The sequence below is a fragment of the Hypanus sabinus genome, chromosome 10, assembly GCF_030144855.1.
Source record: "Hypanus sabinus isolate sHypSab1 chromosome 10, sHypSab1.hap1, whole genome shotgun sequence".
NCBI classification, from domain to species: Eukaryota; Metazoa; Chordata; class Chondrichthyes; order Myliobatiformes; family Dasyatidae; genus Hypanus; species Hypanus sabinus.
In genome coordinates, this window is record NC_082715.1 from 31,584,602 (window position 1) to 31,603,128 (window position 18,527).

The 18,527-nt window shown below is 37.9% G+C and overlaps 1 protein-coding gene across 4 annotated transcripts in view; it reads left to right on the top strand.

Annotated features, from left to right (window-relative positions):
• The window catches only part of itsn2b (intersectin 2b), a 201,547-nt gene that overhangs the window by 180,226 nt on the left and 2,794 nt on the right, over nt 1-18,527 (top strand). For all 4 annotated transcript variants that reach the window (XM_059981601.1, XM_059981597.1, XM_059981600.1 and 1 more), the window contains 3 exons: nt 6,609-6,691; nt 8,341-8,424; nt 10,929-11,102. In XM_059981601.1, coding sequence (XP_059837584.1) covers nt 6,609-6,691; nt 8,341-8,424; nt 10,929-11,102 — 341 coding nt within the window. The remainder of the gene's footprint in view (nt 1-6,608; nt 6,692-8,340; nt 8,425-10,928; nt 11,103-18,527) is intronic.

Below are 18,527 nucleotides of genomic sequence, written 5' to 3' on the forward strand. Positions count from 1 at the left end.
TTCTCTGAATTGGATATACACGTTTATATTTTGTAATAATGATTTATTTTTTTAAAGATGTCGTTTCTTCTTCCCATAAGGTCTTGCTTTCCGTAAGCATTTATTTGTTTGCTTGTACTCGAAAATGGGACGAATGTTTTGGATTTTTGGACCTTTTCTTATATTGTAGTGATTATTGAATCCTTTTTTAATCCTATTTTGATGACTTTTTTTTAAATTTTTATAGATTGGTGAATTTACATTTATATTTTGTAATATGGTTTTTTCAAAATGTCGTTTCTTCTTCCCATAAGTCTTTGCTTTTGAAAACGCCATTTTGAAACGCCATTTTTTTGTATTTAAATATGGAATCTTTTTTTAAAGGCATATTACACTTTTTCAAACTTTAATGTTTATTCTTTTTTATTAATGATCTTTTGCTTTATTATATTACTTTTTTTTCATTTTGATTGATATATATTCTTTCTTTTTGCAACCCTGTATTTAAATCTGGGTATTATATAGTTTCTTTTTATCTTTTCATGGAGTTGCCATCTTGAAATGGGGGTAATATTAGTATTAGTTTGTGTGCCTGCCGCTTGGCTTTTTTTCGAGGGGTTGGGGGAGGGGGTAGGGATCTTTTTTCACGCTTTTGCTTATTATTTTTTTTTTGCGTTTAGTTTATGGGCTGACTTTAAATTATTAATATTGTTGAGGTGTCATGTTCTCCGGTTGCTCCTGAATTATTTTTCCTTCTTCCTGAATTATGGGTTATGTGTCTTTTTAACCTTTTATGATATATACAATTAATATTGGCATGATGGATAAGTCTATTAATTTTATCTCTTGGAATACTAATGGTTTAAATCATCCGATTAAACGTAAAAAAATTTAAAGTATTCCATAGACTAAATGCTAATATTATCTTTGCACAGGAGACCCATATTAGGGGGGAGGATAACCAACACTCTTTTAGGTTCTGGAAGGGTCAACAATTTCACTCGAATTGTACCGCCAAAATTAGGGGTGTGTCTATTTTTATAGACCCCTCAATTTCGTTTATACATCATGAAATCACTTCTGACCCACAGGGCAGATTTTTGTTGATTACTGGTTCACTTTTTAATCGAAAAGTGGCTCTAGTTAATATCTATGCTCCAAACTTTGACTGCCCTGAATTTTTTAAACTTTTATTTACTTCCCTTCCTAATCTAAATGAATATATGTTGATAATGGGTGGAGATTTCAATTGTTGTTTGAATCCTTTGATGGATAGATCTAAACCTATTCGAATTCTTCCAAATAGATCAGCCTTACTTATTAATTCCTTTATGGTTGATTCGGGAATTACTGAAATATGGCAGTTTTTGAACCCTAAAGATAAAGAATTTTCATTTTTTTCACATGTATATCATAGTTATTCTAGAATTGATTATTTCCTTATTGATCATCGTTTATTAACAGATGTTATTGATTGTAAATACGATTCTATTGCCATTTCGGATCATGCACCTTTGAAGTTATCTATCAAGATTTCGGACTCTTCCATTAATACTAGATCTTGGAGACTCAACACTACTTTGCTTCAAGATCCAGAATTTATTACCTTCATAAAACAGCAAATTGACTTGTTTTTTTCAACAAACTATACCGAAGAGATTGGCAGAGGAATACTTTGGGACTTTTTTAAGGCTTTGATCCGTGGACAAATTATCTCATGTTCCGTTGGTAAAAGAAAACAAAGATATTTAGATATAGCTTTATTGGTGGATAAAATTAAAGAAATTGGTAAGATTTACTCCGTGACTCCTACCAAAGAACTTTATCAGAAGAGAGTTGAGCTTCAAATGGAACATAGCCTATTATTATCTTCTTCAATTGAGAATCAATTAATGAAGACCAGGGCTCAATTTTATATTCATAGTGATCGAACTAGTAAATTGTTAGCTAACCAATTACAAGCTATTTTGACTAAGCGACAAATTATTAAAATTCGTTAACAAGACGATAATCTGACTACTGATCATAAAGAAATTAATAATACTTTCCAAGATTTTTATAAATCTTTATATCAATCAGAATTTGATGGCGATCGGTCCATGATGGATAATTTTTTTAACAATTTGAATATTCCCAAACTGACAGATGAAGATCAAAGTTTGTTCGATGCTCCTATTTCTATGGCTGAAGTAGGAGAGGCTATCTCATCAATGAATTCAGGGAAAGCTCCTGGTCCTGACGGTTATATTATAGAATTTTTAAAAACTTTTTCTTCTTTGCTTTCCCCTTGGTTATGTGAAATTTTTAATGGTGCATTTACTAAGAAGAGATTAATCTTTTTATGAAGCTACTATCTCTCTAATTCTTAAAAAAGATAAGGATCCTACTTTATGTGCATCTTATCGCCCTATATCGCTACTAAATGTAGACTCTAAGATTCTTACAAAAATTTTAGCTATTAGGTTAGAAAAGATACTATCACAGATTATTTCAGAAGATCAAACTGATTTTATTAGGAACCGGTATTCCTTTTTTAATGTTAGAAAATTGATTAATATAATTTATACTTCTTCACCCACAACTTCAGAATGTGTTATCTCATTAGATGCTGAAAAAGCTTTTGATAGAGTTGAATGGACATATTTAATGCCTTGAAAAATTTTAATTTTAGTTCTAATTTTATATCATGGATTAAATTAATATATTATAAACCTGTTGCTTCTGTTCTTACAAATAATTACAGATCCTCTTTTTTCCAATTATCTCGTGGTACGAGACAAGGTTGTCCCTTAAGTCCTTTATTATTTAATATCGCATTAGAACCTCTAGCCATTGCTATTCGTGAATCTCCTAATATTTTTGGTATTACCCGTAATGAGAAGTTATACAAGTTATCACTTTATGCTGATGACTTGTTGTTATATATTTCTGATCCTGATAGGTCTATTCCCGCTATTCTATCCTTGTTGGTTCAATTTGGTAGTTTTTCTGGTTATAAACTAAACTTGGATAAGAGTGAATTATTCCCTTTAAATGCGCAAACTTTATTGAATGACAGGATGCCATTTAAAGTTGTTACTGATAACTTTATTTATTTAGGTATAAAAATTACCAAGAAATGTAAAGATTTATTCAGATTGAATTTTTTACCTATGCTTCATCAAATTCAACAACTTACTACTAGATGGTCTCCCTTATCCTTATCATTAGTTGGTCAGATTAATGCTATTAAAATGATGATTTTACCGAAATTTTTATATTTATTTCAAGCCTTACCAATTTTTATTCCTAAATTTTTTTTGATAACATTGATTCCAAAATTTCCTCATTTGTGTGGCAAAATAAAAACCCCAGGTTAAGTAAAAGACAGTTACAGAAATCTAAAAAAGATGGTGGTTTAGCTTTACCTAACCTTAGATTTTACTATTGGGTGAATAATATTCGAAACTTAATATATTGGAAACTAGATTTGGATTCACCATTGTGCCCACAGTGGGTAAATTTAGAATGTAATGATGCACAAGGATATTCTTTATTCTCCGTTCTTGGTTCTTCTCTCCCTGCTGATTTAGTTAAACTCAATAAACAGATATCCAACCCTATTGTCAAACACACATTACGAATTTGGTTTCAATTTCGTAAGTTTTTTACTCTGAAAAACTTTGTTCTTGATAGCCCTATCTTACTTAACTTCTTTTTTAAACCTTCTTTAACAGATCAAGCTTTTAGCATATGGAAAAGGAAAGGTATAATATGTTTTTGTGATCTTTTTTCTGAAGGTAGTTTGATGTCTTTTGACCAACTTTCCAATAAATTTAAGTTACCTAAATCTAATTTTTTTAGATATTTACAAATTAGAAATTTTTTATATAAAGTTCTACCATCCTTTCCCAATTCAACTTTGATAGATTTTTCAGATATGATTTTTACCTTGAATCCTTGTCAGAAGGGATTAGTGGCTCTTATTTATAATATGATTATGAAGATACAACCAGAAGTATCAGGTAGAATTAAACAAGAGTGGGAAAAAGAACTTCAATATGATATATCAACAGAAAAAATGGGAAAAAATTCTACAAATGGTTAATTCTTCTATATGTGCTAAACATGCTTTAATACAATTTAAGGTCGTACTTAGAGCTCATATGTCTAAAGATAAGCTTGCTCGATTTTATTCTCATATTAACCCTCAATGTGACAGATGTCATTCAGATGTGGCCTCATTGACCCATATGTTTTGGTCATGTCCCACCTTATATAACTATTGGAAGGACATATTTGCTACCATTTCCTCAATTTGGAATATTGATTTGCAACCTCATTTTATCACTGCAATTTTTGGTATACCAAATGAGGATGGTAGTCGACTTCCCCCTTCAATTAGACGAATGATCGCCTTTGTAACATTAATGGCCAGAAGGTCTAAATTACAAAATTGGAAAGAAGTAAATCCTCCTACCACGTCTCAGTGGTTCTCTCAAACTATCTCTTGTCTGAGCTTAGAAAAAATTTGAAGTACTGTTTTTGATTCATCAATTAAATTTGAAGAAACTTGGGGACCGTTCATTCGACACTTTCATATGAATTAATTTGGCCTCTTCCAGACCCTTTCTCTTTTTATTCTTGTTCTGATATGGAGTTCCGGAGTTTTTGACACTATCATATACATATAAACTATTATTATCACCCATGTTAGTTTAGGTTTTTTTTTCAATATACATTTTTTCTTGCATTTTTATATATTTTTTTCTTTTGATGATTATTCTTATTCTTTTTCATGTATAATCAATATAGGTTTGATTGATTATTGTATGTTTTTTTGTTGATATTTTAATAAGATATTGTTATCTTATTATTAATTTAACTTCAAGTCTAGTGTATTTATAACCTATTTAATATATTATGTTTTTTTATATATGAAATTTAATAAAAAGATTGAAAAAGAAAAAAGAAAAAGAAAGGAAAATAAGAAGCCTTTATTCTATGTCTAAATCTGTAAATTAAAAAGATAGTATTTAATTACAACCTTTAAACATAGCTCTGCTTTTAGTCATGTTAAATAATGCAATTACTAGAGTTAGTTACTTTGATCAGCTAGTTTCAGAACAGCTGTGATTGTAGATATTTTTATTAACTTTTCCAGGATTTAATATACTGGTTTAATGTTAAAAGATTGTGTTTTAGATTTTTGAAAGTCTTTGTGGGAAAGTAGTATAAAACATATGAGGAAAAACTTTTAAGTAGTTGCCATAATGAATGTGGATATTCTGTGCACTTTGTGCTGTAACTAGAGCTAATAGGAAAGGGTTGAGTCAGAATATCTGGGGAGCATGTTGGTAGGTGAAAATGAAAAATCAAACTGGAAGTTGACAGTAGCATTGAAACCAAATTGGATAAAGAGTGAGGAGAAATATTAGGAGGAAGTAGCATGAAGTATGAAAATGAAAGCAAATATCAGTACAAATAGAGGCAGGCAGTTACATTGGAAAATCTGCATTAAATAATTTATTTTCCATTAACAAAAACAAGCGATAAATGGAAGCTGCAGTTTTTACTTTAGTATGCTTTAGATCTTTTTTTTCCAAATAGCCTCTTGGGATTTCCTCAAAAACAAAATATAAGTTGCTCTTTGGCAGTGCTGTTGAATGATAGAAGAGGCTGATTTCTAATGTTTAGTCCATTACCCATGATTACTATTCTTTCCAAGTTATTATGGAAGGGATTGCATTCCTTCAATTCAAAACAAGTGAAAATAGTTTGTATTGTTGAGTGGAACTTTGACAAACTTCTGTAGATGAATGGTGGAGAATATACTGACTGGCTGCATCACAGCCTGGTATGGAAACACCAATGCCTTTGAATGGAAAATCCTACTAAAAGTAGTGGATACTACCCAGTCCATCAAGGGTAAAGGCCTTCCCCCCATTGAGTACATCGATACAGAGTGCTGTCACAGGAAAGTAGCATTCAACATCTGGGACCACCACCACCCAGATCATGCTCTCTTCTCACTGTTGTCATCAGGAAGGTACGTGACCCTCAGGACTCACCACCACCAGGTTCAAGAACAGTTACTACCCCTTCAGCCATCAGAGATGATAACTTAATTTGCCCCATCACTGAACTGTTCCCACAACCTATGGATTCACTTTCAAAAACTCTTCATCTCATGTTCTTGATATTTAATTGTTTATTTGGTATAATTATTATTTCTTCTTTCTTTTTGTGTTTGCATAGTTCACTGTCTTTTGCACACTGGTTGTCTGCCCACTGGTGCAGTTTTTCATTGTTTCTATTATGCTTATTGGATTTATTGAGTATGCCTGCAACAAAATGAATCTACGTTTGTATATTGTGACATATATGTCATTTGATAATAAATTTACTTTCAACTTTGAATCTTTAGACAAACCAGTGCACATTTGGTAATATACCTAAAACCATTTACACTTTAAAATTCATCAACCTATGAAATGCTTTTAGATCTTTGCAAAAATGTGAAAGTGGTGTCTTTTGGGACATATTGACGATTTAGTATTCCTGAGTTTGTTTTGAATGCATGAGTAAGCTTGTCTAGTTGTTTCTCCACCAGACTTTTGATGAGTCGTCACTCTTTCTCTCGTTTGCAGGACTGCCTGGGTTCAAAAGATTAAAGCAGCTTCAGAACAGTTTATAGAGACAGAGAAAGGAAAACGTGAAAAAGCTTATCAAGGTATAAATAACAAGCATTTACATGTAAATATTTGAAAAATACATCATGTAGTCCACATCCCTGTTTTGACTGGAACCACAGGCTTGCAGCTCTTATGATTGGAATCTCAGCTTCACTGGATGCTAAATAATAATAATACTTTATTCAGCCCTAGTGAGAAATTCTTTAGTTACAGCAGCCACAATTTAAAAAAAACTCAACTTAGCAGTGTTCAGACTTAACTAATAACAACATACATAATAATAATAATAATAATAATAATAATAATAATAATATATAAAAATAATGTATCAATGTGCAATAATAATGTGCTAAATAATAAAGCAGAGGCTATTGTACTATTATGTATATTTTCCTATTGCACAGAGATGAACTGTTGTATGTGCTTATTGCATTTGGTAGGAAAGGTTTTCTGTAACGATCTCTGTGACGGTGGAGCTGAGCTAGTCTGTTCGAAAAGATGCTCCACTGCTAATTCAGTAGGTCTTGGAGAGGCTGTGCCAGATTGTCTGTAATGGATAACTGTTTGTTTAGTGACTTCCTGTCCACCACTAACTCAAAAGAGTCTGGGTTGTAGCCAAGGTCAGACTCAGCCTTTTTGATAGCTTATTTTAGTCTTTTTGCATCGCCGGCACTGATGTCACTCCCCTAATATAAAGCAGCAAAGAAGACTACACTCGTTACAACAGACTGGTAAAAGATCTCCAGCATCTTGCTGCACACATTGAAGGATCTGAGCTTCCTTAGAAAATAGAGTCTGCTCATCCCCTTCTTGTAAACAGCCTTGATTTTGGTTTTCTTGTCAAGTCTGTTGTCAAGATCAACAGCCAAGTATTTGTAATCCAACACCACCACAGCCTCCCATAATGTATATAGTACTCATCACAGTCCTCTTCCTCCCAAAATCAATCACCATCTCTCTGGTTTTGGCCACCTTCAGGAGCAGGTGATTCCCCCCACACCACTCCACAAACCTGTCCACCAGGCCCCTGTACTCCAGCACCTGACCACCTCTGATACATCCAATCACTGCAGAGTCATCAGAGAACTTTGTCAAGCAGCAAGACTCAGAGGAAATCAAAGACTTATTGTGTAACAAATGGCTCTGTATGTGTCACTATGCACTGCTAGTGGACAGGGAGCCCAGCAGCTGATCCTGTTCTTAATGGTGGAGAAATTCTATTTCCATTCCTACTCCTGGTCAGACTGGTGTAGAATTGACAACCCCACTGATTTCATTGCAAATTCCAGCCTCACTCTCTGAGTGCAGAGCAGAAGTAAAATAACTTAGCAAAGTTATTTTAATGTTTTATTTATTTCTATCATTAACTGACCACAATTTTAAAAATGATCATTTATTTCATTTTAATCATTTTAAAATATCTGGTTTGACATGAGGGTGGGCAAGTGGGGTAGAGTTTCCTCCTCAGTGAGGGAGTTTGTGGTATTAATTTGGACCTCTGCTTGCTGCGTGGATGTGATTAAATTCCAAGTTGTGAAGCATAGGACATTCCAATACTTTGTAATCTTCACTAGTGAATTAAAATGCAGATGGATATTCATCTTTAGTCTATTTCCCAGCTTTGCCTACAAGACCAACACTCATGAAAACTCTTTCTACAGACCTTAGCCTTTTTTCTGTCTTGCAGCACGTTCACAGAAGACAAGTGGAATTGGACGGCTTTTGGTGAGCATTATTGAGGCAACCGAACTGAAACCCTGCAGAGCAAATGGTAAATGACTGAAAGCTGAAAAATATTTCAGCTCAGCTCAGATAGTGTTTTAATTAATAATAACATTCATTTGAATTTAAGAAGTTCTGTGTTTCAATTTTAGTTCTATTGCATTACAATCTCTGTTCCAGTCTGTGGTTCATTTCTGCTACAAATGATTAACATCATGAACATATAAATATGAAAAACACACTGGCATTGATTACAATTTCAATTATTTGGTTTGATAGATTATAATTTGAAATGTTAACAATGCATACTGTAGGAAATTTGTTCTTGGTTTCAATTCTGTCTAGTTTAAGTCAGTGGAGAGCTTTTATAGCTGAATTACAACCAGGCACATTAGCTTTAAATGTAATGGCCTGATTTCCTTACAACGTGGATCAGGTCTGCTCTGGCTCTCAGAGTATTTCCATTGTTCCGATGATTTTCTTTGTGTCCTGTTGTCCCATATTCCCATCAACTTCCTTTTCACCCTCCCAAACTCTAGACTCTCCTACTCACCTACACAAGGGCAGTTTATAATAACCACTTTAACATGCCTAGCCACGTGTCTTTGGAATGTGGGGGGAAACTGGGCCACCAAAAGGAAATGCACATAGTCACAGGGAGAGGGGTAAGTCCCACACAGATGGCACTTGAAGTTTAGGATTAGTCCTTGATCCTGGTGCTGCGAGGCAGGAGTTCTACTTTCACCACTGTGCCACCCTTAAAACCCAAACACGTCATCACCCAAACCTGGTACAATTCCACTGGGAAAGGAGAAAAGCAAGGGTGGAAGGAACTTTGTCTATAGGTCACAAATGATAAACATTTTGCATTTACAGACACTGTGATTATTTTAATGGTTACTGTGAGAAAGAAGCAGTGAAGAACCCAGCTTCAGGAACAGTTATTACCCCTCAACCATCAAGCTCCTGAAGCAATATTGTCAAATTCACTCATCTCTACACTGAACTGATTCCACAACCTAGGAATTCATTTGCAAGGATTCTACAAGTCATGTTCTCAATATTATTTATTTAGCTATCTCTTGCAATTAGTTCCAACACCTGCAAAAACTGGAAGAATCCTGCTAATTGCTTTTGTGAGCATAGATCCTTATTGAATTTCAAGGTAGAGGTGAGGTCCAACAGAAAGTCGTAATGCGTTTTTTCACGATGCATAAACTGGATATATGGAGCTCGTCAGCCTGGGAAGGCAGCTCATCTAAGAGAGGGAAAAATCTGATTTCAAACCTCCGCTGCCTTGCGGCTATACCCACTCATGGGAAAGGCTTTGGGAGTAAACTCTGAGGACAAATCCGGAGCTGGAGTCCCTAAGGCAGTCTGACATTGTCTTCAACCTCGTTCTGGCAACTCCTGTGACGTCACTGGTGCCAAGCTGTATTGGCCCTTGCCCTTCGGACAACATCGGTGGCATGGAGAGGGGAGACTCGCAACTGCCAGTCTTCCATACAGCCTTGCCCAGGCCTATGCCCTGTAGAGGACACAGATCCAGGGTCTCACAAGACTAACAGATGCCACATATAAACTGGAATTGTGAAGCATCAGCTAAGCAGTTCTGTATACAAGAGATAAAAGTGTAAGTTCTCATATGCCACAAAAGAATGATGAAAAAGACAACAAAATTACTAAAAATGCTATTATATTGTGGCTCAGGGGAAAAGTAATATTTTAAAAGGTGCATAATGAAAATTCATCCAAGTATTCCTAATATACTTTCTTAAGCTCCGATAAATCATTCATCATCCCAAGCAGCAGACTACTTGTCTCTCATAATCAGCTTTCTTAACAAACTGCACAGGGCAAGATCATACACAAATTTCTGGTCAGTTCTGGTCGCCTCACTACAGGAAGGATGTGGAAATCATAGAAAGTGTGCAGAGGAGATTTACAAGGGTATTACCTGGATTGGGGAGCATGCCTTATGAGAATAGGTTGAGTGAACTTGGCCTTTTCTCCTTGGAGCAACAGAGGATGAGAGGTGACCTGATAGAGGTGTATAAGATGATGAGAGGCATTGATCGTGTGGATAGTCAGAGGCTTTTTCCCAGGGCTGAAATGTCTAGCACGAGAGGGCACAGTTTTAAGGTGCTTGAAAGCAGGTACAGAGATGTCAGGGGTAAGGTTTTTATGCAGAGAGTGGTGAGTACATGGAATGGACTGCCAGCGACGGGGTGGTGGAGGTGGATATGATAGGATCGTTTAAGAGACTTCTTGATAGGTATATGGAGCTTAGAAAAATAGAGGGCTATGGGTAACCCTAGGTAGTTCTAAGGTAAGGACATGTGCGGCACAGTTTTGTGGGCCAGAGGGCCTGTATTGTGCTGTAGGCTTTCTTTGTTTCTAAATGCTCAATATAGAAACTTATTAAGCGGCCCACTTGGAAAGATTTCCTGTAAATAAGGGGGATCTCCTGATTAGCTTGGAGAAGATGAAAAAAATGTGAATATTTTCTGCAACAGATTACTTAAAAATCTTGTTTGTCCCTGTCATTACCAGGAAAGAGCAATCCTTACTGTGAAGTCACCATGGGATCCCAATGTTACACAACCAGAACTCTGCCAGATACTTTGAACCCAAAGTGGAACTTTAACTGCCAGTTTTTTATCAAGGACCTTTACCAGGATGTATTGTGTATCACAGTCTTTGAAAGAGATCAATTTTCACCTGATGGTAAGAGTTCTTGTAATGACTATCTATTTTCTTCAGCAAGAAACAAAGACCAGCATTCATACAATCAATTACAAATATTAAACAGTTTCTAACAAGTCTCAATAAACACAAATTTTAATGAGCATGTAGCAATTATTCTGAAAAAGAAATTAGTGTTTGTAGAAACATTAAAAGAATGAATATTCTGAAGACACTTTACTAGTTCCTTGAAAATTTAATTCCTCTTAAAATGCAATAGTGATATAACCTTGCACACATTTTTGAATTGGAATTGCCCAATTCTCAAAAAAAAACAATATGTGATCTTTCCTATGGTACTTAATTTAGTTTTTATTTCCAATCCCAATACATTCATATTTCCACCAGTTAAAGCCAACAACTAGGTTTTGAGTTTTTGTCAGTTATTTACAGACTACAGAGTTTAATAGCATGTTGTAAAATTTATTATAATAACATATAAACAAACGTCATAAAATGTGATTTTTAATGATATTTGTGCTGATTAACATGATTTAAATAGTATGCATTTCCAAATAAGATTACTAACTGTCAATTTCTTAAAGGTAGCAGTAATGGATCAATATTTTTAATATCATTAACTGAGGCAGACATTGTAAGCCAGATGTATCCAGCAGACTGCACAGCATCAGTAGAGAGAGAGAGAGACACACACAAAATGCTGGGGGAACTCAACATGACAGGCAGTATCTATGGAAAGGAATATAGAGTCAACAATTCAGGCCAAGACAGTCCAGAATTTTGTATGTGTGACTCTAGATTACCAGCAATAGACAATAGACAATAGGTGCAGAAGTAGACCACACGGCCCTTCAAGCCTGCACCGCCATTCTGAGATCATGACTGATCATCTATCAATACCCGGTTCCTGCCTTGTCCCCATATCCCTTGATTTCCCTATCCATAAAATACCTATCTAGCTCCTTCTTGAAAGTATCCAGAGAATTGGCCTTCACTGCCTTCCGAGGCAGTGCATTCCAGACCCCCACAACTCTCTGGGAGAAGAAGTTTTTCCTTAACTCTGTCCTAAATGACCTACCCCTTATTCCCTTATTGGACTCTCTAGCACCTGGAACATATTTCCTGCCTCTATCTTGTCCAATCCCTTAATAATCTTATATGTTGCAATCAGATCCCCTCTCAATCTCCTTAATTCCAGCGTGTACAAGCCCAGTCTCTCTAACCTGCGTAAGACAGTCTGGACATCCAGGAATTAACCTCGTCAATCTACGTTGCACTTCCTCTATAGCCAGGATTTCCTTCCTTAACCCTGGAGACCAAACCTGTACACAATAGTCCAGGTGTGGTTTCACCAGGGCCCTGTACAAATGCAAAAGAATTTCCTTGCTCTTGTACTCAATTCCCTTTGTAATGAAGGCCAACATTCCATTAGCCTTCTTCACTGCCTGCTGCACTTGCTCATTCACCTTCAGTGACTGATGAACAAGTACTCCTAGATCTCTTTGTATCCCTTACCTAACTCTACACCGTTCAGATAATAATCTGCCTTCCTGTCCTTACTCCCAAAGTGGATAACCTCACACTTATTCACATTAAACGTCATCTGCCAAGTATCTGCCCACTCACTCAGCCTATCCAAGTCACCCTGAATTCTCCTAACATCCTCATCACATGTCACACTGCCACCCAGTTTAGTAACATCAGCAAACTTACTGATGTTATTCTCAATGCCTTCATCTAAATCGTTGATGTAAATCATAAACAGCTGTGGTCCCAACAGCAAGCCCTGTGGCACCCCACTAGTCACCACCTGTCATTCCAAGAAACACCCATTCACCGTTACCCTTTGCTTTCTATCTGCCAACCAGTTTTCTATCCATGTCAATATCTTCCCCCCAATGCCATGAGCTCTGATTTTACCCACCAATCTCCTATGTGGGACCTTATCAAATGCCTTCTGAAAATCGAGGTACACTACATCCACTGGATCTCCCTTTTCTAACTTCCTGGTTACATCCTCGAAAAACTCCAATAGATTAGTCAAGCATGATTTGCCCTTGGTAAATCCATGCTGGCTTGGCCCAATCCTATCACTGCTACCTAGATAGCCACTATTTCATCTTTAATAATGGACTCCAGCATCTTCCCCACTACTGATGTTAGGCTGACAGGACGATAGTTCGCTGTTTTCTCCCTCCCTCCTTTCTTAAAAAGTGAGATAACATTAGCCATTCTCCAATCCTCAGGAACTGATCCTGAATCAAAGGAACATTGGAAAATGATTACCAATGCATCCGCAATTTCCAGGGCCACCTCTTTTAGTACCCTAGGATGCAGACCATCTGGACCTGGGGATTTGTCAGCCTTCAGTCCCATCAGTCTACTCATCACCGTTTCCTTCCTAATGTCAATCTGTTTAATTTCCTCTGTTACCCTATGTCCTTGGTCCATCCATATATCTGGGAGATTGCTTGTGTCTTCCCTAGTGAAGACAGATCTACAGTACTTATTAAGTTCTTCTGCCATTTCTCTGTTTCCCATAACAATTTCACCCAATTCATTCTTCAAAGGCCCCAACATTGTTCTTAACTATCTTCTTTCTCTTCACATACCTAAAAAAGCTTTTGCTATCCTCCTTTATATTCCTGGCTAGCTTGCATTCGTACCTCATTTTTTCTCCCCGTATTGTCTTTTTAGTTAAGTTCTGTTGTTCCTTAAAAAATTCCCAATCATCTGTCCTCCCACTCACCTTAGCTGTGTCATACTTCCTTTTCTTTAATGCTATACAATCTCTGACTTCCTTTGTCAACCACTGTGGCCCCTTTCCCCCCTTTGAATCCTTCCTTCACCGGGGGATGAACTGATTTTGCACCTTGTGCATTATTCCCAAGAATACCTGCCATTGCTGTTCCACTGTCTTTTCTGCTAGGATATCTGTCCGGTTAACTTTGGCCAGCTCCTCCCTCATGGCTCCATAGTTTCCCCTGTTCAACTGCAACACTGACATCTCCGATCTGCCCTTATCCTTCTCAAATTGCAGATAAAAACTTATCATTTTATGGTCACTGCCTCCTAATGGCTCCTTTACTTCAAGATCGCTTATCAAATCTTGTTCATTACACAAGACTAAATCCAGAATAGCCTTGTCACTGGTCGGCTCTCGTACAAGCTGTTCCAAGAATGCATCCCGTAGGCACTCTACAAACTCCCTATCCTGGGGTCCAGCACCAACCTGATTCTCCCAGTTCACCTGCATGTTGAAATCCCCCATAACTACTGCGACATTACCTTTGCCACATGCCAGTGTTAACTCCCTATTCAACTTGCACCCAATATCCATGCTACTGTTTGGTGGCCTGTAGACAACACCCATTAGGGTCCTTTTGCCCTTACTGTTCCTCAGTTCTATCCACACAGACTCTACTTCTCCTGATCCTTTGTCCTCCCCCCCCCCCCCGCAAAGGACTGAATCTCATTCTTCACCAACAGGGCCACCCCACCCCCTCTGCCCACATTTCTGTCCCAACTGAGCAATCTCTTGTGTATAGGAAAGGAATGTTATCGTTTCAAACCAGTGGTGTGAAAATCCATCAACCCGACAGTTAAATTATTTACAAACATGTTCTAAATTTTCTTTTTCTATTGATTTTAGCGAAGTTGGAAGTTAACCTCCCATTTAATTATAGGCATTATTCAAATTCTTTGGATGAACAAAGCGTTTAAATATAGTTCATTATTTTTATAGTCAGCTTGGACTTACAGTTGAGGATGGCGCCGATAAGTAGAAACTATGCGTGCAACTCTGATGGGAATCATCAAATATTCATGGTTAGGTTGTTGCATGGTTGCATGTTCATGGGAACTGCATGAAGCAACATGATTTTAAGATGTTTAAAACATGTATTGATCTTCAGTATCGACAGACCCTGGATTCAGACTCAGGTGATGAATGCAGTTTCCCTTTAAGAAAATGGAGGTGTACTTAGATTCAGGTATGATTAAAGGCAGAGGCCTTAGACCACCACTCCTGACTACCCAGCTGGTGAATGTACAGTCTCTGAAAAATAAAACTGAAGACCTCAGAGTAAGATTGCTGTACCAGTGGGACCTCAGCAACTGCTGTGTACTTTGCTTCATGGAACCATGGCTTACTCCAGCTATTTCAGACGTAGTGCCTGGTGGTTTCATGATTCTCCACAAAGACTGGATAGTTCAGTCTTTTAAAGATAGAGGAGAGGAAGCATGCTTCATGATTAACTACTTCATCGTCATTTACATGACAGTTCTATCTCAGTCCTGCTCACCCAACCTGGAACATCTAGCAATCAAGAGTCGTCTATTTTATCTGAAAAAAGGAGTTTATCGCAATCATCCTGGTAGGCGTGTACATTCCACCTCAGGCCAACGTCAGGCAGGCACTGGATGAGCTGAGCACCATGATCAGAGTCACGAAACAGCGTACCCTGATGCCTTCCCTATTACTGTGTGGGTTTTCAACTAGTCTAGCTTGTAGAAGTCTCTGGAAAAACTATCATCTGTGGAACCAGAGGAGCCAACACACTTGACCATTGTCAACACAAAGTGCACTGCAGATGCTGTGGTCAGATCAACACGTACAAACACGCTGGAGGAACTCAGCAGGTAGAACAGCATCCATGGAAATGAGCAGTCAACGTTTTGGGCCGAGACCCTTTGACAGGACTGAAGAAGTGGGGGCAGGGGCCCTGTAAAGAAGGTGGGGGGAGGGTGGGAAGGAGAAGGCTGGTAGGTGCCAGGTGAAAAACCAATCAGAGGAAAGATCAAGGGGTGGGGGAGGGGAAGCAGGGAGGGAATAGGCAGGAAAGGTGAAGAAGGAATGGAAGGGGAAAGCATTATGGGTAGCAGAAGAAGGCAGAATCATGAAAGGGGTGATAGGCAGCTGGAAGAGGAGGCAGAGTGAAAGTGGGATGGGGGAAGGGAGAGGGAGGGAATTACCGGAAGTTGGAGAATTTGATGTTCATACCAAGGGGCTGGAGACTGCCCAGACGGTATATGAGGTGTTGCTCCCCCAGTCTGAGTTTGGCCTCATCATGGCAGTTGAGGAGGCCATGTATGGACATATCCGAATGGGAATGTGCAGCAGAGTTGAAGTGGGTGGCAATTGGGAGATCCTGTCTGTTGTGGCGGATGGAACAGAAGTGCTCGACGATTTGCTTGACTTGACCATTGTCATGCCATGAAAAAGAAAACTTAGCATGCTATCCCATGCCTGCATTTTAGAAAGTCCTATCACCTGGCTGTACTTCTGTTGGCATATAGGCAGAGAATAAAGGCCACCAGTGGTGAGGACCAAGAAGGTAGGGTCCAGGATGGTGGAGAAATGCTTACTGAATGGCTTCGATTCAGTGGACTGGACAATATTCAGGGATTTATATTCCGATCTGAATTAATACGAATTAATCATAATTGTCACTGACTTCATTAAGATCTGTGTGAATGAGTTTTTGCCTTTGAGAACATACTGGACATACCCAAACCGAAAGCTATGGATGAACCAGGAGATTCATAGTCTGCTGAAGGCTAGACCTGTGATATTCAAGACTGGTGATCCAGAACTAAACAAGAAGTCCAGGTACAACCTATGAAAGAGTACTTTAAGGGCAAAAATGCTATTAAATTGATGATTGTGCTCTGGTAGGGTTGGCAGGTCATTACTTCCTACAAGGTGAAAACTAGCATCAAGAAAGGCTTCACTCCCAGATGAGCTAAACTCCTTTAGTACATGCTTTGAAAGGGAGAATAAAACTATACCTGTGCGGATCCCAGCAGCATCTGATGACCCTGTGATCTCTGTCTTGGAAGCCAATGTCAGAACATCTTTCATGATGGTGAACTCAAGGCATCAAGTGCTGATGGTGTACCTGGCAGGGCACCGAAAACCCGTGCCAACCATCTGGCGGGAGTTTTCAAAGACATCTTCAATCTCTCACTGCTGCAGTAAGAGGTTTCCACTTGCTTCAATTTCGACTAAGCAAAGAGCTGCACCCATTGCAATCTGCCAATGGCCACAATAGATCTATAGCAGATGTAATCTCTCTGGTTCTCCGCCTTGTATCACCTGGATAATAGTATTACTTACAGCAAGCTGCTGTTTAATGACTACATCTCATGATCGACACTCAGTTCTAATCAACAAGCTCCAAAACATGGGCCTCCGTACCTCCCTCTGCAACTGGATCCTTGACGTCCTCACCAGGAGAGCACAGTCAGTGTGCATCGGAAGTAACATCTCCTCCTCACTGACAATCAATGCTGGTGCATCTCAAGGATGAGTGCTTAGCCCACAGTTCTTTCTGTACATCCATGGCTGTGTGGCTAGGCATAGCTCAAACACAATCTGTAAATTTGCTGACAACACAGCTGTTGCTAGGAGAATTTAAGATGGTGACGAGGAGGCATACAGAAGTGGGATAGATCAACTGGTTGAGTGGTACCGCAGCAACAACCTTGCACTTGATGTCGTAAGACCAAGGAATTGATTGTGGTCTTCAGAAAGGGGAAGATAAGGGAATATATAAGGGAATAAGGGAATATACATCAGCCTTCATCGAGAGAAGAGCAATGGAAAGGGTGAGCAGTTTCATCTTCCTGGATGTCAACATCTCTGAAGATCAATCCTAGGCCAAACATGTTGAAGCAATTACAAAGAAGGCATGACTGTGGCACGATTTCATTAAGAGTTTTGGGAGACTTGGTATGTCATCATAGACATTCACAAATTTCTACCGTGGAACTGACTGGATGCATCGTGGTCTGATATGAAGAGTCCCCTGCGCAAGATCGGAAAAAAGCTGCAGGAAGTTGCAAATTCAGCCAGCTCCATCATGATGCCTTCTCAGCATCAAGAACACCTTCAAAAAAATGGCATCTGTCATTAAGGACTCCATCACCCAGGACATTCCCTCTTCTCATTGCTACTATTAAGGAGGAGATGTCGGGGCTTGAAGACACAACTCGACAATTTAGGAACAGCTTCTACCCCACTGCCATGAGATTTCTGAATTACTTCACTATTTTTTTCTTTTTTCTGCTCTTTTTATCTGAGTTTTTAAATTATTTTTAAAAATTTATATTATTGTAATTTATAGTTTATTTTGTATTGCAGTGTACTGCTGCCGCAGAGCAATATATTTCATGGCATATGCCAGTGATATTAAATCTGATTCTTGGGTACCATTTTAATAAATTAACAAGTTTTAACAAGGTATTATGTGTCTTATGAAACTACTTGTTTTACCTTAAGCCTGTTACTGTACTTTAGTGACATGCATTTTACAGTATGTATTGACCTCAGGAAGTATTCTTATAAGTTATAAAACAAAATTAGAACTCCCTAATAGTTCTCGAAATAGACAGATTGTAGAATTTAACCACACAACCTACGTTTTCTCAACTGAGCTATGATAG